Below are 26,173 nucleotides of genomic sequence, written 5' to 3'. Positions count from 1 at the left end.
TATGCGTGAGCAGATGATTAACTTATTAATAACAGTAACTGTACTTACATTTAAATGCATTATGCGGTACGAAATGCGACCACAAATGTCAATGTTTTGATGCCATTTTTCTATTGCTCACTGCGCCCTTTTACAACAGCCATAATTAATTCAATGTTGCTTGCTGCAGGTAAGTAGATAACCATCCCTGCAATGTGCAATCACGAAGCCATGTTACTACGGCGTCAAAATTTATACAACAGCTCCTCGATATGAGTCGCCCATGCTCATGAGCTGTCACTAAATGGAAGGCATAAAAGTGAAGCATTACCCTTCTCATATGCTGTAAACCTCCAGTGGACGCACCATTTACCCCTTTGCCTCTGAGGTAAGCGGCGAAGTATACTTACCTCACAGCCGAAATCACCATCGTCAGTTAAAATTTTACCCTCCCTGTTAGTATTATTTTTTTGTTGTTGTTAGGAAAACTTCCTTAAGAAGCTCGTAACGTTATTTGAATTCGGCTGCCATTTACCAGATGTATATTTTAAAATACAGCTGATAATTGTGGGCCGGACGAATAATTTATTCAGGCCGCAGTTTGACGATCGCTAACCTATACGAACAGTGATCCCATTCGCTACGAAGTAAAGGCAAAGGTCTCTCGCAGTCTTCACTAACTACGGGGAGATACGGAGGCTTGCTTTCGGGCTACGACCAGTAAACCCCCGATTCTTTAAAGACTCTAAACTAATTTGATCCATTAGAAATTATTTGTGAAAGCTCGCGACTGTGAAAACGAAGGGTTTGTCTAAATAAATTCTCTGCCACCAGTCACCATTTCCTTTTGTTTTCGGGAAGTGATTCTAATTTTAGTGTGGTTTTTTTCCTCTGTGTAGAACTTCAGACATCAAAAATAGTAGGAAAAAATCGCATAGTACACGAAAGAAAACGCATTTGTAAGTGGGAATCATTTTCCGAAACGCCTCGTGCAAAATATAAATAAAAGCAAATCGTGACTATCAGCAGAAGTTTTTTTTATAAAAAAAAACAATGCGTCAGATATTTGACGCTCAGCATGTACACGAGAAAAAGCGCAGGAAGTGTTCGTATTATGCTTAAAGGTTGTTCGAAGTCACTAAGTGCTTTCATTATGGAACACTGAACTGAGTAATTTGCACTCCATTTTAAGCAAAAGCTAGTTTTTCACGCAATTTCTCAATGTTAATGACGTATTATCTCCTTTGTGTCGTACAGTGATACAGTTTTGCAAGTACATTCAGTTGTATATGTGGATACTATCTGCAAACTCTGTTGCAAATATAGTCGCTAGTAAAGGAGTAATAAAATAGAACGTCATGCCTGACGGTGCGTGAACCGCAAAAATGCGGTAAGCAGTAAACTTATTTCCTTTCATGCTTTTGTTGAGTGTGTGTACGAGTCAGTTTCACAAAAGTTTGAAATTATGTGTAACCTTTTTTAGAAGTCAATAAGTGATCTCTTTCCCAAATACTGGAAGAACATAGTCTGGGTAGTTTGCCTGTGGTGGGTGTCTCCTCCAGTCGCTAACTGTAGTACTTCTCTTAGTGTATTAAACCTTTAACATTAAATTATACCTCTCAATGAGTAGATCGTGACAGCATTTTATATTTTTAAACTCGTCAATCATCATCCGAAACAGTGAAAAAAAATTTGTTGCACTGGAAGCCGTTAAATAGAAACCAGCATCTGGCACTTAGAGAGCGGTTCAGTAATACACACATTTTTTTTTGCGGCAGGTTTGCAGATCTGTAAGAGTCCAATCCAATGATACGCCCTTTTTGTAGACAACGTACGGATTATCAATACACTTAAAAGATAATGTAAACATCACATTTCTGAGCTAGTTTGCGCGGACAGTGGCATAAGCTTCCGGGCAACGCGTCATTCGAATGGCGGCAACAACAGAGCAAAAAATTCAGTCTTTCATTTTCTTATCAGCCAACAAAAGAGCTACACTACTGGCCATTAAAGTTGCTACACCAAGAAGAAATGCAGATGAACGGGTATTCATTGGACAAATACATTATACTAGAACTGACATGTGATTACATTTTCACGCAATATGGGTGCATAGATCATGAGAAAACAGTATACAGAACAACCACTTCTGGCCGAAATAACGTCCTTGATACGCCTGGGCATTGACTCAAACAGAGCTTGGATGGCGTGTACAGGTACAGCTGCCCATGCAGCTTCAACACAATAGTAGAATAGTGACTGGGATATTGTGACAAGCCAGTTGCTCGGCCACCATTGACCAGACGTTTTCAATTGGTGAGAGATCTGGAGACTGCGCTGGCCAGGGCAGCAGTCGAACCTTTTCTGTATCCAAAAAGGTCCGTACACGACCTACAACATGCGGTCGTGCATTATCCTGCTGGAATGTGGGGTTTCGCAGGTATCGAATGAAGGGTAGAGCCACGGGTCGTAACACATCCGAAAAGTAACGTCCACTAGTGCCGTCAATGCGAACAAGAGGTGACCAGGACGTGTAACCAGTGGCACCAGATACCATCACCCCGGCTGATACGCCAGTGTGGCGACGACGAATACACGCTTCCAATGGGCGTTCACCGCGATGTCGCCAAACACGGGTGCGACCATCGTGATGCTGTAAACAGAACCTGGATTCATCCGAAAAAATGACGTTTTGCCATTCGTGCACCCAGGTTCATCGTTGAGTATACCATCGCAGGCGCTCCTGTCTGTGATGCAGCGTTAAGGGTAACCGCAACCATCGTCTCCGAGCTGACAGTCCACGCTGATGCATACGTCGTCGAACTGTTCGTGCAGATGGTTTTGTCTGTTGACTCAGGGATCGAGACGTGGCTACACAATCCGTTACAGCCATGCGGATAAGATGCCTGTCATCTCGACTGCTAGTTATACGAGGCCACCACGGCGTTCCGTATTACCCTCCTGAACCCACAGATTCCATATTCTGCTAACAGTCATTGGATCTCGACCAACGCGAGCAGCAATGTCGCTGTACGATAAACTCCAATCGCTATAGGCTGCAATCCGACCTTTATCAAAGTCGGAAACGTGATGGTACGCATTTCTCCTCCTTACAGGAGGCATCACAACAACGTTTCACCAGGCAATGCCGGTCAACTGCTGTTTGTCGTATGAGAAATCGGTTGGAAACTTTCCTCATGTCAGCACGTTGTAGGTGTCGCCATCGGCGCCAGTCTTGTGTGAATGCTTTGAAAAGCTAATCATTTGCATATCGCAGCATCTTCTTCCTGTCGGTTAAATTTCGCGTCTGTAGCACGTTATCTTCGTGGTGTAGCAATTTGAATGGCCAGTAGTTTATGTCACTGAACATATCTTACAGATGGGCTAAAAATACTGTAGTGCCATTAAGAAATTTTAAAGCTTGTATCTTGGCAAATAGTGAAGTTGCGAAAATATTAGTTTTATTTAATGAGCTGCTGGTCACCACTCGCATGGGTGAAAAGGGACTATAAATTTTTTTAATGAGTTAAGTGTTTTTTAGGTCAAAATTTTCTCCATGCTGTATGTCGAAATAGTGCCAATGTAAAAACTTTAAACTATTAATTGTTACGAAATTCTTATTACTGTATTTTCATTATTCAACAGGATGCAACAGTTCACGACGGACTTTCAAATAGATCACTATCAATGTCAGTGTACTTTGTTCTCTGCAAACCACGTGGAGTAATGAATATTTGTTTCTTTATGTGGGCAGCAGTGTCCGTTTACACAACCTATCGGAGTTCTTGTCCCGAAAGTAACGGCGTCAGGCCTGGAGATGTTGCTCAAATGATTACCAACATCAATCCTCGAATTAAGAGAAATGCAGTTGAGTTGTCTGAACGTGGCAGAATGTTGTAAGCACAGTAGTTCTGTTCAACATGGCTAGCGGAACGACCTCTACTTGCTGCCACAACCACATACATTCTCCTCCTGACTTACCTTACATACCTTTCGCAGATAATAGTACATTGTGATTTCGAGCACATTTCATAGCATCGTCAGTAGTTTCCTTTGGTGATCATTTCACAAAAGTTGTTCAGGAAAAAAGACGGCGCCTCCTTGCGTGAAGTAGCATAAGTGATTTTCATGCGGTCCTATAAGAAATACGTGGGTGAGGCGAAAGAATTGTTTCCACTAAATCTGAAATATTGCCTCTGTATATCTGTCTGATATCTGTTTGCGAGATGTTTATAGAATTTATCTAAGCGATAACCGCAGTTCATGCATCCTCGTACCAACCGATTTTTTACCATCCGATTTTATTTGTTGATTCCACTTCCCGTTATTTCGTAAACATTGTCTACATATTTGACGTGATCGTTTAGTTCTTCTTTGGCCGGTGGTCTAGCGGTTCTAGGTGCTCAGTCCGGAACCGCGCGACTGCTACGGTCGCAGGTTCAAATCCTGCCTCGGGCATGGATGTGTGTGATGTCCTTAGGTTAGTTAGGTTTAAGTAGTTCTAAGTTCTAGGGGAATGATGACCACAGAAGTTAAGTCCCATAGTGCTCAGAGCCATTTTAACCATTTTTAGTTCTTCTTTCTGGGGAAAATACAAATATTGGCAGTCCGTGCGTTCTCGCCAGAATGCATGAGAAATTAAACTACATTATTTTGCCTGTGTGCCTCATCAGCAGGATTTGGTTGTCAGTTTTTTATGGATTTTTTCAGTCTCCTAAGGTACAAAGTACAGCCTGCTAGAGTGGTTGGTGTACGGCAGTAGTCCTATTAAGACCATATCTCAAACCTCAAATTGCCGCCGTAGTCAAATGTTGAAATCACCATCGAAACATTGTGGTTCCAGTATCTGCCCATTTCTGAAACACAACTTCTGTATGCCCAAGTTCTCTCTCTCTCTCTCTCTCTCTCTCTCTCTCTCTCTCTCTCTCTCTGTGTGTGTGTGTGTGTGTGTGTGTGTGTGTGTGTGTGTGTGTGTGTGTGTGTGTGTGTGGCGGGGGGGGGGGGGGGGGGGTTAAATGAGTCTATCAGTGTGTGAGCGTGTATGCAAAAAAAGGGAAGGACCAATTGGCAGCAATTGAAAATTATTTTTAAAAAAACTGGCATTCGAATATTTACAGACCACGTGACAGACTGTGTAAATATTAGTGTTATGCATTAATTGTCACGTTAGCGTTAGCATTTATAAAAATCGCAGGAGAAGAAACACTTGTTGGTGCGTGAGGTTTGCACTGCACTTCCGTGTTACTTTTTTCTCAGTGCGGCGCTTCAGCGAGGAGGAGACAGTGGTTTGTTGTTCTTGGAAAATCTAGTAAAAGTATATTGAGGGTAAAAAAGCAAAAGCAGAAATGCTGGATGTTTTCAAATGTTCCTTTACATCAGAAGATACGAAAGTACATTCACTTCAATTTTCGAATCACTACAAAGATTAGTTAGCGGCGTTGGAAAACAGCTTATCTTCAAAGAGGGCCCAAGGCGTGATTGTGGAATCCGTTTTAGTTTCTATAAAGAATTTACAACTTATTATATACCGTACGTCCCTCGAACAAAATGCTTTGAACTGTTTCTGGAAGAAAGCACGAGTCACACCCTTCCACAAGAAGGTTAACAGAAGTGATCCACGAAACTACCTACAAAAATTATTAACATCTGTCTGGTGTAGAATCGTATTACATGTTCTGATCTCAAACGTAATCAGATAGTTGGAACAGGACGTCGACAACACCAAGCAGCATGAACTGCGAAAACATTGGTCATAACTCCGGCTTTTCTCCCATAAGGTCTGAAAATGGTTGATGATTTAAGGCAGACGTGGTATTTCTTGACTTCTGAGAAACATTTGACATAGTACCATACTTACATTTACTATCGAAAGTACGAAGTATCAAGCGAAATTTGCGAGTGGATTGAAGGTTTGTTAGTAGGGAAGACGTGGCATTATACTTCAGATGGAGACCCATCGAAAGACTGGGAAATAACTTCAGGCGTGCCCCAGGGGAAGTGTGTTGGGACACATTTTATATTGTATATGGATGACCTGGCCGACAACATTAAAATAACATCGAGTTTTGCGCAGATGGTGCAGATGTATGCTGAAGTACGACCAGCAAAAGCCGCACAGATACTCAGTCTTTTGTTTGCAACCCACGTCCTCAATTATTTGGTGGATGTATTCCAATCTCTGTCTTCCTTTACAGGTTTTGCCCTCTACAGTTTCTTCTAGTACCATGGAAGCCATTCCCTCATGTCTTAACAGTTGTCCTAGCATCCTGTGTTTTCCACATATTCCTTTCTTTTCCTCTCCGAGTCTGCACAGAACCTCCTCATTCCTTGCCTTATCAGTCCACCTAATTTTCGTCATTCGTCTGTAGCACCACATCTCAGGTGCTTAGATTCTCTTCTGTTCCGGTTTTCCCACAGTCCATGTTTCACTACCATACAGTGCTGTACTGCAGACGTACGTTCTTAAAAATTTCTTCCTCAAACTGAGGCCTGTGTTCGATAGTGGTAGACTTGTCTTGGCTAGGAATACCCTTTTTGCTTAGCTCTTCTGCTTTTGATGCCCTTCTTGCTCCGACCGTCATTGGTAATTTTACTGCCAAGGTAGCAGAATTCCTTAACTTCACTGACTTCGTGACCATCAATCCTGATGTTAAGTTTCTCGCCGTTCTCATTTCTACTGCATCTCATTACTTTCGTCTTTTTTCGATTTACTCTCATTCCATATTTTGTATTCATTAGATTGTTCGTTCCGGTCAGCAGATCATGTACTACTTCTTCACTTTCACTCAGTATAGCAATGTCATCGGCGAACCGTATCATTAATATCCTTTCACCCTGAATTTTAATTCCACTCCTGAACCTTTCTTTTATTTCCATCATTGCTTCTTCGATCTTCAGATTGAACAGTAGGGGCGAAAGCTACACCCTTGTCTCACACCCTTTTTAATCCGAGCACTTCGTTCTTGGTCGTCCAGTCGCATTATTCCCTCTTGGCTCTTGTACATATTGTATATTATCCGTCTCTCCCTATAGCTTGCCGCCTATTTTTCTCAGAATTTCGAACGTCTTGCACTATTTTAAATTTTCAAAGGCTTTTTCCAGGTCGACAAATCCTGAAAATCTCCTTTTCTTTAGTCTTGCTTCCATTATCAACCGCAACGTCAGAATTCCTCTCTCGTGCCTTTGCCTTTTCTAAACCCAAACTGACCGTCATCTAGCAAAACCTCCATTTTCTTTTCCATTCTTCTGTATCTTATTCTTATCAGCAACTTGGATGCATGAGCTGTTAAGCTGATTGTGCGGAAATTCTCGCACTTGTCAGCTCTTGCAGCCTTCGGAATTGTGTGGATGATGCTTTTCCGAAAGTCAGATGGTATGTCGCCAGACTCATACATTCTACACACCAACGTGAATAGTCGTTTTGTTGCCACCGCCCCCTAAGATTTTAGAAATTCTGATGGAATGTTATCTACCCCTTCTGCCTTATTTGATATTAAGTCCTCCAAAGCCCTCTTAAGTTCTGATTGTAATACTTGGTCGCCTATCTCTTCTAAATCGACTCCTATAAGAATTTAAACCATTGGAAAGAAGTGAAAGTATTGGAAAGATTGGCAGCTTGTTCCAAATCTTCAGAAATCTATAATTGTGCACATCCTCAAACGGCAAATAGATATCTCCTAAGACTGCTTTGCAATATCACACATTCGCGTTTCAACACGCAAATGAGTAGTAAAAGTTCAGGCATTATGTTGCTCGTGTTACTGGTCAGAACTGCTGTCCCCGTTGCTGTAAAGTGAGACAGCCCTAGAAGCGAGCCGTTACTTAAACTTGCATTTGTAACGTGACTTGGCATGAGTCAGTGATGATGTTTGGCAATGTCGTAATGCTGAAATGGGTTTTTCAATAGTGCCTATTCAATTATTTATCTTCCAACAAGACGCTGCCATTATTTTGCAGTTAGTTTGCATTCAGTCCCACATCACATCTAAATTAGCACATACTTATAAATACACATTTTCAGTACTTCCACAGCCAACACTAATAACACACATTACTTCTGTCTTTAGCAGCACTGCAAAATAGTGTCTTTGTAACAACTTCTCGCTAACACTGGGTGCTCTCTCAACGAATAAGAACAGCGATTTGACGTAGAGGTCAAAAAGTTCACAACATTATAGATAATAATCACTGGTACAACTCGCAACAGTTGAAATAGATATATCCGAATTAAAATGAAATGATTATATATTAATTTAAATATATAGATCTAAATATTTAGTATGGATTCACATATTTGTGTGTGCCTTGAAATTATTCTTATCAGCTGAAGAGATCGATCGTCACTGGTATCGTATGTTTCTTGTATTATTGGCTTGATTGCATTACAAATTGCAGTAGCAGGATACAAACTTCTACCAACATATGTGCAGTATGACGTACTGTCAATAAACGGAAACTGTTGGAAAAGCAGTATTGTATAGTTAGCAACCAGTAAACCCAACCACTCTAGATCCTTCAAAGTGCCGTCATCAAAATCTGGAAATGGAGTGTCCCTGTAATTTGCGCTGTATCGTAAGAAAAAGCTAGTTCTCCATGCGTCTCAGTGTTTTTCACGATATATCTCCAGAATTGTGTGTCGTACAATGACATAATTTTGTAGGTACATTCAGTGCTATATGTGGAACTGCGTGCAACATGTGTAGAGAATGGTGTCTGTAGTACAGAAGTAATACGTTGAAACGTAATCGCCTGATATTAGAGTTTTAGTGTATGAAAAGCGGAAATGCAGTAAGCATTAGACCTTTTTCCTTTCATCTTTTTTTTTTTCAGTGATACAGTTTGGTAAAAGTTTGAAATTGTGTAAAGTTTGTTGGAAGTCGCCAAGTGCATCTCAAATACTTGCCTGGGTAATTTGCGCTGCCTCAAGACGTATATTTTTTAACTGTAGTACTTGACATGTTAGACTTAACGCAAGATCATATCGCTTAATGAGTAGATTACGACAGCAATTCAAATTTTTATATTCGATCAATAACACTTGAAATACTGGAAATGAAATTTTTGTTGCACTTTCAAGCTTTCAAAGAGGCCAACTATCGACGAGTATCGTGCACCATTAATTGGTTTAACCGTTTAGATATATAGTATGGATGCTGTAATCTCTCACGAAAAGGCTTCAACACCCACGAGGTTGTTTCTTGCCATTATGCAATCGTGAATAGTGGTGTAGCGGCGTGTAGAGCTGTGCTGTGGACTCCGCCGCTGACCGTGACGGGGGTGACCCGGTTTTTTCAAGTGCACTGAGCCGTGCGCGGTGGCGCTTTAAGGAGAGCCAGCAGGCGGGATGCGACCGGCCGACCGGAAGGCGACAACGCCGTGCCGTGTGTCGTGTGCCGTGTGCGCGCTGCGGCCGTAGGAGGCAGCAGTCGTCTGGAAACAACCCGCCTTCGGACGGGATGTCGCGCTCCACGCCGAGCACCGCACACATTTGGTCGAGGAGCTGGCAAAGTCTCAACTCTGCCAGTGAAAACACAGCGGGAAACGATGTTTCAATATTTTGATGTACTACAGTCGAACTTCCTTATTACTACATCGGTTACAACGACAACTCTGCTATAACGTCGTGATTTCTGTGGTACGACAATATTCTTCGTAAGGGACGTACTTGGTTAATGCAGCAAACGTTTATGCATTCATCTTGTAAGTATCGTCATTGTTTTCAGTCTCCGTTAGATCTGTGTACTGTAGAAGGAAATCTGATGTAAAATGGTAACGTGGAATATTCTTCTCTCCGCCCTTCCGTCAACAATAGGTGCAATATAGACTCTTCGCCCCATTGTTACCCTGGTGCAGTCATATTATCGCAGAACTCGTCAACAGTACAGGTGCTGTAGGTTTCCATAACAATTTATGACGGAGTGTACACATTTTAGAATAACACGGCCAGTAAATGTAACGTTCTAACGTGGAAGAAAAAGTAAGTGATTCATGAAATCGAGAATGGAACTGGAAAGGTTGACGTGTGTCGTCAAGCTGGCCTCGTAAATTCCAGGGTCCAAAAGATTTGGAACGAGGCTAAAATTATTGTTGCGTATGAACAAAATGGATCAAACATTAAGCGGTTACGAAAAGTTGAACGTAATGACATGGATGAAGCACTGTTTAAGTGGTTTAAGCAACAGAGAATCATCAATATACCCATTAATGTGCTTCTCCTTGTGAAAGCAGAATAATTAGCTAAGAAATTAAAATATGAGGAATTGTGTGAAGCGGGATTGACAGATTCAAGCAACATCACAGCATTACTTTTGGCATGAGCAACTGAGCACTGAAGCAATACAACAATGGCTCAAAATACCGGGTGGACTAAAATTAGTGAAGGAAGTATGCGTTACAAAACTTTGAAATTCAAGGGCGAAAAACGTGTTCGTGTCAAGTTATCTAAAGAACGAATAACAGTTCTAGTTTGTGCTAACGCAGATGGAACTGAGAAGAAAATATTGCTCGTGATAGGTAAATCAAAACGGTCTCGTAAACTGCCATACTGCCGGGAGACCGGTGCGCTGACCACATGCCCCTCCGTATCCGCGTCCAGTGATGCTGTGGTCTGAGGATGACACGGCAGCCGGTCGGTAACCATCGGCGTTCATGGCTTGTTCGAGTGGAATTTTTTAGGTGTTCAAGCATGCAAATAATGTGCTAGTGCACTACAATGTTAATAAAAAGTCCTGGATGACGTCCGAACTCTTTGAAGCCGAAATACGGCCTTGGGTCGGGAGTTTATAAGTCAGAATAGGAAAACAACTGTCCAGCACATCCTGAAATCTGTGGTCTTGAGAAAATTAAGCTTGTTTTTCTTCCTGCAAATACGACAGTTTTATTGCAACACACGGACCAAAGAGTGATTAGGAGTCTGAAATGCAACTATCGTAAGCACATATTACTGCATGTGGTAAAGTGGATTGAGGAAAAGCAGGATAATACAGTTCCACTCATGAATGCGATCAGATGCGTTACCAGAGCTTGAAACTGGATCACAACCCAAACCATCAGCTGTTTCCGTCATGCGGGAATCACAACTTGAAGGAACAACTGCTGAAGAAATTGAAGACACGTTCGATGACACTGATGATCTGCCGCTATCTGCATAGCTGCCAGGAATAGGGTGACTGTGAAATGCACGCATGCCTCACGTGATCCAAAATTTCCACGGAATGCAAAATGAAACTCCCCAAGTTCGGCTTCCGCCAGTTTTTCCATTCATCTATAAAGAATTCGTGTTATTATTTTCCAGCCATGACTTATTAAACCGATAGTTCGGTAATTTTCACATCTGTCAACGCCTGCTTTCTTTGGGATTGGAATTATTATATTCTTCTTGAAGTCTGAGGGGTATTTCGCCTGTCTGATACATCTTCCTCACCAGACGGTAGAGTTTCGTCTCGGCTCGCTCTCCCAAGGCCGTCAGTAGTTCTAATGGAATGTTGTCTACTCGTGGGGCCTTTTTTTGACTTAGGTCTTTCAGTGCTCTGTCAAATTCTTCACACAGTACCATATCTCCCATTTCATCTTCACCTAAGTCCTCCTCCATTTACCTAATACTGCCCTCAAGTACATCTCTCTTTTAGACCCTTTATATACTCCTTCCACCCTTCTTTTTTCCTTCTTTGCTTAGGACTGGTTTTCCATCTGCGCTCTTGATATTCATACAGTTGGTTCTCTTTTCTCCAAAGGTCTCTTTAATTTTTCTGTGGGCAGTATCTATCTTACCCCTAGTGAGATAAGCCTCTACATCCTTACATTTGCCCTCCAGCCATCCCCACTTAGCCGTTTTGAATTTCCTGTCGATCTCATTTTTGAAACGTTTGTACTCCTTTTGGCCTGTTTCATTTTCTGCTTTTCCTTCTGTTCCTTTTCCTACTATCGAATTCCAGTCACTCATGACTATTAAATTTTGGTCTCCTTTCACTATATGAATAATTTGTTTTATGTCGTCATACATTACTTCAGTCTCTTAGTCATCTGCGGAGGTAGTTGGCATAAAAACTTGTACTACTATGGTAGGCGTGGGCTTCGTGTCTATCTTCGCTACACCAATGCGTTCACTATGCTGTTAATAGTAGCTTATCCACGTTCCTAATTTTTAATTTATTATTAAACCAATTCCTGCATTACCCCTATTTGATTTTGTATTTATAGCCCTGTATTCACCTGACCAGAAGTCTTGTTCCTCATGCCACCGAACTTCACTAATTCTTACTATAATTAACTTTAAGATATCCATTTCCCTTTTTAAATTTTCTAACCTACCTGCCCGATTAAGGGATCTGACATTCCACGCTCCGATCCGTAGAACGCCAGTTTTCTTTCTCCTGATGACTACGTCCTCCTGAGTAGTCCCCGCCCGGAGATCTGAATGGGGGGCTATTTTACCTCCGGAATATTTTATCCAAGAGGATGCCATCATCATTTAACCATACAGTAAAGCTGCATGCCCTCGGGAAAAATTACGGCCGTAGTTTCCCATTGCTTTCAGCCTTCGCAGTACCAGCACAGCAAGGCCGTTTGGGTTAATGTTGCAAGGCTAGATCAGTCAATCATCCAGACTGTTGCCCCTGGAACTACTGGAAAGGCTGCTGCCCCTCTTCAGGAACCACACGTTTGTCTCGCATCTCAACAGACACCCCCGTCCACCCCGTTGTGATTGAATCTACGGTACGGCCATCTGTATGGCTGAGGCAAGCAAGCCGCACCCCTCCCCCCCCCCCCTCCCCCACAAACTGCAAGGTCCATAGTTCATGGGGGGAGTTTTGCTACCATAGTAGACTGACATAACGAATCTCGGTTATGGCAATCGTTACTAACTTAGTTATCAAGAACCCTTCATTTTTTTTTTATTGTCTGGTTCCACTGTGTTTGGTTTCGAGGAGCCCGTTCTAGATAAAGTTCGTTTGTTTGATTTCCTCGATCAGTTACACTGATCGGACATGAAAATTGCAACATAGAGAACGGTAGGAAATAACTAAATTTATCTTACCGGTTGATCCAAGAGTCCGTTAACATTTGAAAAGTCAATACTTCCCCGAATGATATAGGTAGAAGGGTAAAAATTGATACACATGGTTGAAATGACCATGTCGTACTAGAGCAATAATTAGCATAACAATTGATCACTGTTCAGCTTATCAGTAGCTATGGTGAGAAATTGCCGTCGGATATTGTCTGTTAGCTACCATAATGAGGTCGGTCGATGGCAGTAGACATGAGACTTCACGTAACCCCACAACAAAATAATAGTCACCCCGATTAAGGTCTAGCTGGAAGTTCAAGCATGGCTAGGAGTGCCATATCTAGCTGGGACGTCGTCGGGACACTCTGAGGGGGGAAGGGGGGCGTAGAAATAAAGTAAAACTTTTATTTCATGTAATTACTGGCACTGTAAGACAGATTCGACAGTCCCTGGAGCAGTCTATTTGTTTCATCAGTCCTCTGGGCCGACGTCAGTTTTGGTCCTGGGTTTAGACTACTTTGCGGTGACTTTGGAGTCAGGATACATTGCGGCATTCAGTCAAGAAAAGTGAAGGATTGATGATGCTTGGCAACTTTATAAGCTGTTATTAGTTCTGCAGCAGCAACGAACAATTCTTCCTGGGTATCTTGTTTAGTTACGAATGTAGAAATCGGCTTTGACGTCGATGATACCGAGAATTTGTTCTGTTCTTCGTAGAAATGTGATGCTTCACGTCTGCCTTATCTCAGTTACTTCCGGAAATGAAACTGCTGCAAATCTCTCTCGACGCTTCCTGATGCGTGCGTCATTTCTTGACAAAAGACTACTCTTTTGTGTAATCATCCGGAAGGTGACATTTCCTCTTTCCATCCGTAGGCACTTTCGTAAGCTATGATACGTGTTTTAAACAGTAGACAGTAGCAGTCAACAACAGCACATTAATCATCTAAGTACACGCCGCTATACACTTCACGCCCACATACCCGCAGTAAACACTTCAAACATTACTATCTTGCACTCATTGTTCGTATTATATTTAGAAAGAATCGTCTTATTACATCGCTATTCAAATGGGAACGGCCCGATTCTTCCACGTGGAAGAATAGTTCCAGCTCCGTACTTCTGGAAATTCTGGTATTTTGTCGAATGAGGACGCTAGATGTAGAAGATGCTTGCATCGACCACACAGGATTCGCAACATGTAACGCCATCTTTGAGACGACCTTTTCAACATAAACTTGTTGACATAAGTAAAACTGAGGCTGCATTTAGATCTTGCGCTAAGTTCCAAATGCTTGACTACTGGATGTTTTTCACATCTACATACATACTCCACAAGCCACCATACGGTGGGTACCTTGTACAACTGCTGATCATTTCATTCGCTGTTCCACTTGCAAATTGAACGAGGGAAAAACGATTGTATGCTTCCGTACGCTGCCCGATTTCTTTTATCTTGCCATGGCGATCCTTAAGCCAGATATATGGTGATGGCAATGTAATGTTCCTGCAATATGTCGCAAATGTCGGTTGCCGAAATTTTCTCACTAGTGTTTCGTGAAAAATCAGTCGTGTCGCATCCAGGGATTCCTATCCGAATTCACGGATCACAACCGTAATACTAAGTGTCGATCGATCCTACTGGTAACAAATCCAGCAGCCTGTATCCGAACTGCCTCCATGACTTCCTTAACCCGACGTAATGGAGGTTGCGATCAGGCGAGCAATACTCAGGAACGGTTCGCGCAAGTGGTGGGTACCTGCACTCCTACAGATGAGCCGCGATTTCCTGGAATTCTCCCAGTAAACCGAAGCCGCCCAGTCGCCTTCCCTACGACCGACCTTGTTCCATCTCATGTCTCTTTGCAGCGTTACGCCTCGATATTCAATCGACATGGCTTTGTCAAGCAGCACACTGCTCATATGTTGTTCTGACGTTATGGAATTGTTTTTCCTACGCCTCTATGAACGTAGTTCTTTTCATAGTTAGAGCAAACTGTACCAAATAGGTATACTTTCAAAGTCATCCTTTGTTCTCCATCAGTCACTCAACGACGCGGCCTTCCGGTATACCAGTGTCATAACCAAACAGTTGCAGATTGCTGCTCACACTATCCGTCAGGTTGTTTTTGTGTAGAGAACAAGAGCTATTCTATCTCACTTCACTCGTGCACTGCTGACGATGCCCTTATCTCTGATACACACTCGCTGCTCAGCACAAGGCACTGGGTTCTATTTACTTCAAAAGTCTTCCAGTAACTCACATATCTGAACTTACTCCGTGTCCTTGGGTCTTCGTTAACAGTCCATAGTGTGGCGCTTTGTCAGACACTTTCCGTAAATCCTCGAATCCTTAAGCTACCGCGCTTGCCCTTACATACCCACAAATTTTGACTGTACTTTGAAACACGATACAAGAGAGGAAATTGTCCAAATCTCGTTTCCAAAATTATTTCACTCCCTACGGACCTGCATTTTGATACACGGCAGTCTCTCACATACCTAGTAAATCAAATGGTTCAAATGGCTCTGAGCAGTACGCGACTTCTGAGGTCATCAGCCTCATAGACTTAGAACTACTTAAACCTAACTAACCTAAGGACATCACACACATCCATGCTCGAGGCAGGATTCGAACCTGCGACCGTAGCGGTCGCGCGGTTCCAGACTGAAGCGCCTAGAACCGCTCGGCCACTCCCGCCTAGAACCGCTCGGCCACTCCCTGGTAAATCCTCTGTGATTTGAGTAACAGGCTTAACCATGAAAAGCTGCAGTTTTTTGTGTTTAATGTGGGCCAAATACCCAATTATGTTGAATTCTGTCAACTATTTAATGACAAACGAGATGCTCTGTAGATTTTCCAGTTAAAAAAAATAAAAAAAAGGCCAAGTGTTAGTAGGATTCGCGCACTGCGGGTTCCGTACAAACTTCATTATGTATTTAGACACTTCGTTCATTCCGGGAATCGAGAATCCCGACAATTTTTCCGTGTTACTGACATTGATATTGGCAAGATATCGGTCCCAGCGGTTCACAGATTTTAGAGTTTGACGTCGGATGACAGATTAAAAAATAGATATTCTTTTCCTGTGACATAATTACATATTCACAATTTTCGGATTTTTTTCCTTCACTTGTCTTGCTTCGTGCCAAATTTCATGCTTCTAGGTCAACGGGAATACCCTATAGGCTTTGATGAGTGAATTGGCGAGTATCAAAATCGTGACATAAATGGCCGTATATCTTGCTTGCACTGACTTACAAACTTAAATTTCTTACATCGCCAAGGGACTGTAGACTTTAGTACGTACATAAATATCAACTCGGTACCTCTACCCATTTCTGAGAAAAGGGTTTTTAACAGGCAGACAGAAGGACGACAAAGCGATCATATAAAGGTTCCGTTGCCACCGATTGGTGTACGGAACCCTAAAAACACGCTTCTGAAATTGTCATTGCCAGTGTCGAATGCTCAGAGCAGTAAGGCGCGCATATCATTGCTGTCAATAGAAATAAAGCTTCGAAGTAGTACCACGCTGACATCACCTGAAGAATAATATGCAGTGCTCGTGTAGCTGGACCTGCACCAAGCTGCAAGGCACCTACTTCCCGCGAAATAAAACTTTTGCATTCTAAATTCTGTGAAGTTTGAAATCCGTGCTCTTCTATTAGGTACTTACCTAAATTTGTTGTAGATGTATCATCTGACTGTGCCACTGAGTTGTGTACTGCTGCGTGTCCCTAGCGTTGCACACGCATGACTGGAAAAGGCGGGTATAGATTCCAGTCGGAGGTTTCACTTCCTCTCTCCATTTCGTAACGCGCTGTACAAATTCTTGTAATTATACACAGTACATCTTACCATCAGTGATCCACTGGATGCAGTTGTACAAGTCTTACGTTATACATAGGCTGGAAGAAGCCAAAAGTGAACCACCTACTATCGCCACCAAACGAGAAACCACAGCCGTATTCCTGTGTTACCCTGAAAAGTCGCTGGAATGATCATACGATTTCCCCTTATCCGAAGATTTAATAGCGATTTACACTCCAGATTGTAAGAGATTTCGGGGTACATATACAGATGCACACAACTGAAACCAGCTGTCGAAATATCCCGCTACAACTTCGAGAGCTACATGTGTGTGTGACACAGCTTGCAGAGAAAACACTGTTAGTACGGGAAGAGAGAAACAGGTGTTCCTTTAGGCACAAGGTCAATATTTGTGAGGCATCGCTTTAGAAGACAGCGCTGCTGGTTGCCAGTATCAACTTCCGTGTGAATAAAAATAGTTGAGTGATTTAGCATCGTGATTTGACGGACTCTTGTGTCCAGCCGTTGATAACATAATTGATCGGTCACATATTTTGGTAGCAAACGCTGATGTAGTGTCAAAGAGTTCTTTCGCAACTTCGGACGAAGATACTAGGTTGTTGTTGTTGTTGTTGTTGTTGTTGTTGTGGTCTTCAGTCCTGAGACTGGTTTGATGCAGCTCTCCATGCTACTCTATCCTGTGCAAGCTTCTTCATCTCCCAGTACCTACTGCAACCTACATCCTTCTGAATCTGCTTAGTGTATTCATCTCTTGGTCTCCCCCTACGATTTTTACCCTCCACGCTGCCCTCCAATACTAAATTGGTGATCCCTTGATGCCTCAGAACATGTCCTACCAACCGATCCCTTCTTCTGGTCAAGTTGTGCCACAAACTTCTCTTCTCCCCAATCCTATTCAATACTTCCTCATTAGTTACGTGATCTACCCATCTAATCTTCAGCATTCTTCTGTAGCACCACATTTCGAAAGCTTCTATTCTCTTCTTGTCCAAACTATTTATCATCCATGTTTCACTTCCACACATGGCTACACTCCATACAAATACTTTCAGAAATGACTGCCTGACACTTAAATCTATACTCGATGTTAACAAATTTCTCTTCTTCAGAAACGCTTTCCTTGCCATTGCCAGTCTACATTTTATATCCTCTCTACTTTGACCATCATCAGTCCCCAAATAGCAAAACTCCTTTACTACTTTAAGTGTCATTTCCTAATCTAATTCCCTCAACATCGACTACATTCCATTATCCTCGTTTTGCTTTTGTTGATGTTCATCTTATATCCTCCCTTCAAGACACCATCCATTCCGTTCAACTGCTCTTCCAAGTCCTTTGCTGTCTCTGACAGAATTACAATGTCATCGGCGAAACTCAAAGTTTTTATTTCTTCTTCATGGATTTTAATACCTACTCCGAATTTTTCTTTTGTTTCCTTTACTGCTTGCTCAATATACAGATTGAATAACATCGGGGAGAGGCTACAACCCTGTCTTACTCCCATCCCAACCACTGCTTCCCTTTCATGTCTCTCGACTCTTATAACTGCCATCTGGTTTCTGTACATATTGTAAATAGCCTTTCGCTCCCTATATTTTACCCCTGCCACCTTTAGAATTTGAAAGAGAGTATTCCAGTCAACATTGTCAAAAGCTTTCTCTAAGTCTACAAATGCTAGAAACGTAGGTTTGCCTTTCCTTAATCTTTCTTCTAAGATAAGTCGTAAGGTCAGTATTGCCTCACGTGTTCCAGTATTTCTACGGAATCCAAACTGATCTTCCCCGAGGTCCGCTTCTACCAGTTTTTCCATTCGTCTGTAAAGAATTCGCGTTAGTATTTTGCAGCCGTGACTTATTAAACTGATAGTTCGGTAATTTTCACATCTGTCAACACCTGCTTTCTTTGGGATTGGAATTATTATATTCTTCTTGAAGTCTGAGGGTATTTCGCCTGTTTCATACATCTTGCTCACCAGATGGTAGAGTTTTGTCAGGACTGGCTCTCCCAAGGCCGTCAGTAGTTCCAATGGAATGTTGTCTACTCCAGGGGCCTTGTTTCGACTCAGGTCTTTCAGTGCTCTGTCAAACTCTTCACGCAGTATCGTATCTCCCATTTCATCTTCATCTACATCCTCTTCCATTTCCATAATATTGTCCTCAAGTACATCGCCCTTGTATAGACCCTCTATATACTCCTTCCACCTTTCTGCTTTCCCTTCTTTGCTTAGAACTGGGTTTACATCTGAGCTCTTGATGTTCATACAAGTGGTTCTCTTATCTCCAAAGGTCTCTTTAATTTTCCTGTAGGCAGTATCTGTCTTACCCCTCATGCAATAAGCCTCTACATCCTTACATTTGTCCTCTAGCCATCCCTGCTTAGCCATTTTGCATTTCCTGTCGATCTCATTTTTGATATGTTTGTATTCCTTTTTGCCTGCTTCATTTACTGCATTTTTATATTCTCTCCTTTCATCAGTTAAATTCAATATTTCTTCTGTTACCCAAGGATTTCTACTAGCCCTCGTCTTTTTACCTACTTGATCTTCTGCTGCCTTCACTACTTCATCCCTCAGAGCAACCCATTCTTCTTCTACTGTATTTCTTTCCCCCATTCCTGTCAATTGTTCCCTTACGCTCTCCCTGAAACTCTGGACAATCTCTGGTTCTTTCAGTTTATCCAGGTCCCATCTCCTTAAATTCCCACCTTTTTGCAGTTTCTTCAGTTTTAATCTGCAGTTAATAACCAATAGATTGTGGTCAGAGTCCACATCTGCCCCCTGGAAATGTCTTACAATTTAAAACCTGGTTCCTAAATCTCTGTCTTTCCAGTATATAATCTGTCTGAAACCTGTCTGTATCTCCAAGCTTCTTCCATGTATACAACCTTCTTTTAAGATTCTTGAACCAAGTGTTAGCTATGATTAAGTTGTGCTCTGTGCAAAATTCCACCAGGCTGCTTCCTTTTTCATTTCTTACCCCCCAATCCATATTCACCTACTGCGTTTCCTTCCCTCCCTTTTCCTACTCTCGAATTCCAGTCACCCATGACTATTAAATTTTCGTCTCCTTTCACTATCTGAATAATTTCTTTTATCTCATCATACATTTCTTCAATTTCTTCGTCATCTGCAGAGCTAGTTGGCATATAGACTTGTACTACTGTCGTAGGCGTGGGCTTCGTGTCTATCTTGGCCACAACAATGCGTTCGGTGTGCTGTTTAGTAGTTTTATTCATTATTAAACCTACTCCTGCATTACCCCTATTTGATTTTGTATTTATAACCCTGTATTCACCTGACCAAACGTCTTGTTCCTCCTGCCACCGAATTTCACTAATTCCCACTATATCCAACTTTAACCTATCCATTTCCCTTTTTATATTTTCTAACTATATTTCTTAACTGATGATGATGATGATGATGATGATGATGATGATGATGATGATGATGATGACACAACACCCAGTCATCTCGAGGCAAGATAAATCCTTGGCCCCGCCGGGAATCGAACCCGGGACCCCGCGCTCGGGAAGCGAGAACGTTACCGCGAGACCACGAGGAGCGGACATAACTATATGGCTAAATAATCATACATTACTAGTAAAGTCATACCCAGCATTAACCACGTCAGACTAAATGTCTGTCTTCCGACACTGCCGAACCGGCTCTGATTTACGTACTAGATATTGCTAAGAAGTCACTGCCGGAACGCTTCGCTCGCCATCCAAGTCCACTGAAGTGCCTCGTCTGCTTTTCGTTTTACAGTTGTTTATTATTCTGCTGATCATGAATACTTGTGAAATAAGGAATTATAGCATGCTATTGAGAGATGCTTTAATTTTAAATCAAGTAAATATGCTGTTTAATTTTTCAAATATTAATAATAGATTACCATTTTGGCGCAGCCAATGGCGGAGAAGGACCACAATTTAGACGGTCTTTCTCTAGATAACAGTACCGAACAAACCATCCGCCATCGGTACCTCACAACACATTACGTCATCTTGCCAATGCTGCCGTCTCAACGGCTCTAAAAAGAGCTTCATAGCAGAATATGATGGCAGCAGAACCAGAAATATTACAACTGGAAATGGTATATTACGGTTCGTTGTGACAATGCAAAGTAGACAGTCATACCCTGGTCCGAAGTTTCAGGATGACAATTACTGAACTATATGAAATGAAATCGTCATTAACTTCTGAACGGTTTGCGTTAGGACGATCAAACTGCACGATTGGACGCGGGTCATGGTGGGAATTCGTTGCTAAACCAAAAAAGCATGCGCACACGAAGCCCACTTTCAATTGGATTGTTTCGTCAATAAGCAAAATTGGCGCATTTGGGTGATAGAGAATCCGCATTTCGCGATAGAGAAGTCTCTTCGTCCTCAACGGGTGACTGTGCGGTTTGCGATGTTCAGTCACGGAATAATCGGTGCGATATTCCGTGATGGTACGGTGACTATCGAACGGCACGTGAAGGCTTTGGAAGATGATTTCATCCCATTATTCAAAGTAACCCTGATTTCGACAAGGTGTGGTTCACACAAGACCGAGCTCGTCCCCATCGAGGCAGGAGTGTGTTTGATGTCCTGAGGAGCACTTTGGGGACCACAATGGAGCGCCACATTCTCCGGATCTGAACACATGAGGCTCCTTTTTGGGGGGCTATATTAAAGGTAAGGTGTACAGCAATAACCCCAAAACCATTGCTGAACTGAAAACAGCCATTCAGGAGGTCATCGACAGCTTCGAAGTTCCTACATTTTAGCGGGTCATGCAGGATTTAACTATTCGTTTGCGCCACATCATCGCAAATGATGGCAGGCATATCGAACACACAACCTGAATTCGAATATCTGCAGTGATGTGCACATGTTGAATAAAGTATGTGCACACTGTAGTTTGTAATTTACGTTTTTTTGTGTAGTTCAATAATTGTCACCCTGTACATAGGCCAAACAAAAGTCTGATCCCGACATAAAACAATTTCACAACCACAGTATTCTAAAATGAATAAACGATACGAAAATGCAACACAGGATACAGAGAACTAGTATGCTATGAAAATAATGCAGGTAACGCAATAGGAAATGATAAATCGCCGTTGTTACACATTTGGGGCCCAGTACAACCCATGTTAATGACTGTGTATCTAAATTAACAGTGAAATGTTCATTTGTGTGTCCGGTAAGAATTGTCTAAAGCTTCGGATAGAAAGTACCGTCTAGACACATGACAAAAGTACACAAAAACCAGATTTGGGTATTACAGCCACACATATGGATACAACAATATTCAGACACATACCTGTAGGAGGAACATAATGACATACATCAGGTACTTTCCAGTCTTTTCACAGTACTTGTAGCTGGTTTCTGCTCAATTACGCCGCTGTGGGTCTTCCATGAGTACTACACCATAGTGCCCGAAGACACTGGAAGGACGAACATTCTGATGAAATACACAGAATGGAGCCCTATTTTTATTCTGAAGGGTCGTGGTTTGGCGTTTACATATGGATAAAGCGAACAGGTCTAGTATTAGCAAATTCATGCCTCGATTTTGTTTCATATGATACTTAACTTGTTGCACACCTTCATTTTCAGTTATCTGAAGGAGAATAATTTCCAACTATAGATCAGACTCGAAAAACCTAACATCCCCCCTGCTCCCGGGTTGAAATCTGAATGGTGTAATTGCTCCTCTGAACCCTTGCCTCGACAAGCTAAACTGTTGTACAAACATTTGGCCAGTTAACGTAACTCCCTGCAGCAAACTATATGTGGCGGATTATTGTTCTAAACTTGTTAAAATGTGGTTTTGTTCGGTGCATATTATTTTGAGAACTTAAGTTTAATATTCTTACTTCTCACGCTGTAGATTGGCATTGTGGCTTTTCCTGTTAGGATAGGTGCTGTGAGTGAAAAAAAAAAAAAAACCTGTTCGTTTCAGACTGAGATGTAACTTGGGAGATACAGCGGAAGCACAGACGCAAGGTTTTTCCTCCACATTTGTATCGTAGTTGAGTAAGTATGTTAGTAAATCCGAGAAGTAAATAAAAGTCGTCCCCCATGCTAATTTTTAAACGTCAACTGCAATTTCAGATGGTTTTAAAGTCTCTCTAGTCAGTTGCAATTCCGTTCTGGGTTGATCTAGTGAGTACGTCAGGAAAATTGTCGTGAGCGGACACGCCAGGTGCAGATATTTAGAGGCACGAATTAATCTTTTGGAGATTTCGTTGCTAATATATCTATGAGATAGTAACTACGAGTACGTGGTGGGTAAGCGTCACATTTGAAGAAGGAAGCGTTCACTTAGCTGGAAGGACTGTTGGCAGTAGAGAAGCAGCGACAGCATATGGGTCAGTCGGTGGCTTCGATTCTGGACTAGTATAGGAGAAATGGTTACGTACACTGCCTGATCACTAGACCTTGCTCCTGTGACCTAGAGGAAATTCTAAACCTTTCTTTAGTTTCTCATGGAGCGACGCAATGTTACAAATTTTGGTGGTGATCCATCCGTCGGATGACTATGTTAAGCTCGGCGGCCGCGTTTGTGGGCTGTTGCTGATAGCGATTGTAGAGTGGAAACGCCCTTTCGGAACAAGCACAGCTAACCCAGAGCCAAGCACACCTCATGTACTGATGGAGAGAAACTGTCGAGCATTGCGGAAGACGGGCGTAGAAATCAAACGAAATCGGCAGAAGGAATCACTCGTGAGTTCCAGAGTGCTATCAGCAGTGTAACTAGCACAATGACTGTGCGTTGGGAGTTAAAAGAACGTGGTAGAATTATCGAGCAGCTCCTCATAAGCCAAACATTTCTGTAGTCATTACCCAGCGGCGCTCGAGGTGCTGGAAAGACACTGGACAGTGGATGACTGCAGACGTGTGATTTGGAGTGGTGAATGAAGGGCAATCTAATGGAAGTCTTTGGCATTGGCGAATGTCTGAAGACTCTACGTGCCATCATTTGTAGTGTCAACAGTGAAGTTAAGAGGATGTGGTGTTGCGCTATGGGGATGTTTCTCGGTGTAATGGTGTGGTCCCCTTATTGCGCTTAAAAAAATACTAAATCTGGAAGTATATCGGCACATTTTACAGCATTGTGTGCTGTTTACAGCAGAGGATCAGTTCGGAGACGATGAATGACTGTCATCATGACAAGGCTCCCTCTCATAAAGTAGCATCCATGAGGCAATGGTTTCTGTACAGTAACGTTCCTAAAATAGAATTTCTTGCTCTGAGTCCCGACCTGAATGCAGTGGAACGAACAAGTGTGGGATGATTTAAAACGTTGACTTCGCTCCAGATCCCAACGTCCGGCATCGCCACCTCGTATGGTTTCGGCTTTTGAGGACGCCTCATTGAAAGTGTCCCCAGCGGAGTTCAGTTCATTATAAAGGCGAGTGATGGACACAACCCATATTAATGTCTACTAATAACTGTCCAAATATATTTGACGTACAGTTGCTGTTCAGCAGACCTTGCTCCGGTGCCCAACAGGAAATTCAGAACCATTCTGCAGTGCCTCATGGAGTGAGGTAATGTGACACAGTTGGTGGTGATCCGTCTATCGGATGGCGACATTAAGTTCGGCGGCCTCCGTAGTGCTGTTTGCGAAATGCAGAGTGAGTAAGTGAATGAGGCTGTGTGTGTGTGTGTGTGTGTGTGTGTGTGTGTGTGTGTGTGTGTGTCGACACAAGGTTTCACCCTTTCCGTTCTCTTATCACCACACTACATAAACTTCACAGCACCCTATACTCATTCCCATTAGTCACCCGCACTCGACAGGTACAGTTACTGACAAACCCCGAGGTAAGGAAGCAAAACCTTCCATTGAGACGGTTGAATCACTCCCACGGAGTGTCCCAGCCATGCTATGCAACTTAATTTTTTACAGGTAGACTCGCCTTGAGCAAACGATCTTCCTTTCCAGAACATGAAATCTTTTTCCACAGTTGTATTGTCATCCAGTGGGTATATAAGTGTACTGTCTTGAAACTTCGTGGGCATCAGGGATGCACAGACCGACGCGGTCGGCATATGGCGCGCCATTGATCTCATGGCGGCCCACCACTTACGGTTCTTTCTTGTAATTGTTTTCCTTTCATTCCTTCCAGAAATGGATAGCGCGGGCCCTTGTGCAATTCCGTTATTTTCAGTCCATTCAGTCCATTCAGTGGGGAAAGCGGATCCCATTTCGGAGTAACAACTTGTTTCTGGGCGCAGTGTTTACTCTCGTATGAACTGGCGGTCCTTAACGTATTCATAGTAAGGTACTAACGAGTCTGTTCACTCCTGCTCTATTTCAACACAACAGATTCCGACAAGAGAGTTGATCCATATTAAATGTATGTTATATTTGTTGTTCAGTGTTGACAATACAAAGTTAATTTTAAAAATGTGCTACATATTTATTAGCTTTGGTCAAATTGTTGACGTTGTTCGACTTTTTAAAGTTTTATGGAGTCTGTTGGCGCTAAATATTTTGAAAATTTTCCATACGGTGTAATTTATGTATGCCTTTGCTGCCAAGATTACAAACCCAAAATCTACACACGCCGACTATGTGCAATAAGTGAGCTGAGAGCATCCTTCAAATTGAAATTGCAGCTGTGTAAGGAGGAGGTTGGCGCTAACTTGATTACGAACTTACCCTGCCAGCCCCCCCCCCCCCCCCCTTCTTTCCCTTTTCCAAAGAGATCGGCTTCCAGTAACAGGTTTTGAAATGAAGATAATACAAACCTATTCCTAAACAGTGAGCTAATTACAACATTTTTTCAACGACATTTTTGCATTTAGATTCCAGATGAGAGGTAAGTGGAGACAGTCTCGTATTGAAATCCTCCTAATCACTTTTAGAATACAGTATTTGATCATTCCAGAATTTCTTAATGTGGTTTGATGCTATCAAGAAAGAGCACATGTTGTTTGTTCAGACTTTCGAAAATCTCAGCGCCTTTCTTATTACTCGCAACCCGTTAAGGTTCAAACATTGTCTTCTTCTGGAATAATTTTTAACTCGGTCTGTTTCCACTATTAGTTAATTGGCACTGCTTGCTCAAAATACTGCCTTTTGTACTACTGGTAATGCGCTTCTGTCATTAAAATTATTTCTCTAAGCTAAATTTATTCTCTCTGTCTTGGATATATAAGTGAAGCCATTGCCATGGTGTAAAACTAGAGTTTAAAATAAACAGTTATAAAACTTCAATGAAAATTAATGATATTTTTTTCTGTTTCAGTCATTGGAATCGACAAGGCGTATGATAGCACTATGCGAGGAGGTAAGTCTACAGTTGAACATCTCTGGTGTGTGTTTGTTGCACCCTTTCTGACTTTAGTTA

General features: G+C 42.2%; 1 protein-coding gene across 4 annotated transcripts in view; it reads left to right on the top strand.

The window, feature by feature from the left end:
• Window positions 1–26,173, top strand: part of LOC126168779 (synaptosomal-associated protein 25) — a 405,535-nt gene that overhangs the window by 316,566 nt on the left and 62,796 nt on the right. For all 4 annotated transcript variants that reach the window (XM_049920588.1, XM_049920585.1, XM_049920586.1 and 1 more), the window contains one exon: window positions 26,072–26,113. In XM_049920588.1, coding sequence (XP_049776545.1) covers window positions 26,072–26,113 — 42 coding nt within the window. The remainder of the gene's footprint in view (window positions 1–26,071; window positions 26,114–26,173) is intronic.

The sequence above is a fragment of the Schistocerca cancellata genome, chromosome 1 (assembly GCF_023864275.1).
Source record: "Schistocerca cancellata isolate TAMUIC-IGC-003103 chromosome 1, iqSchCanc2.1, whole genome shotgun sequence".
Taxonomy (NCBI): Eukaryota; Metazoa; Arthropoda; class Insecta; order Orthoptera; family Acrididae; genus Schistocerca; species Schistocerca cancellata.
Note: the sequence above shows the minus strand (reverse complement) of the source record. Positions and strands in the feature narration are given on the sequence as shown.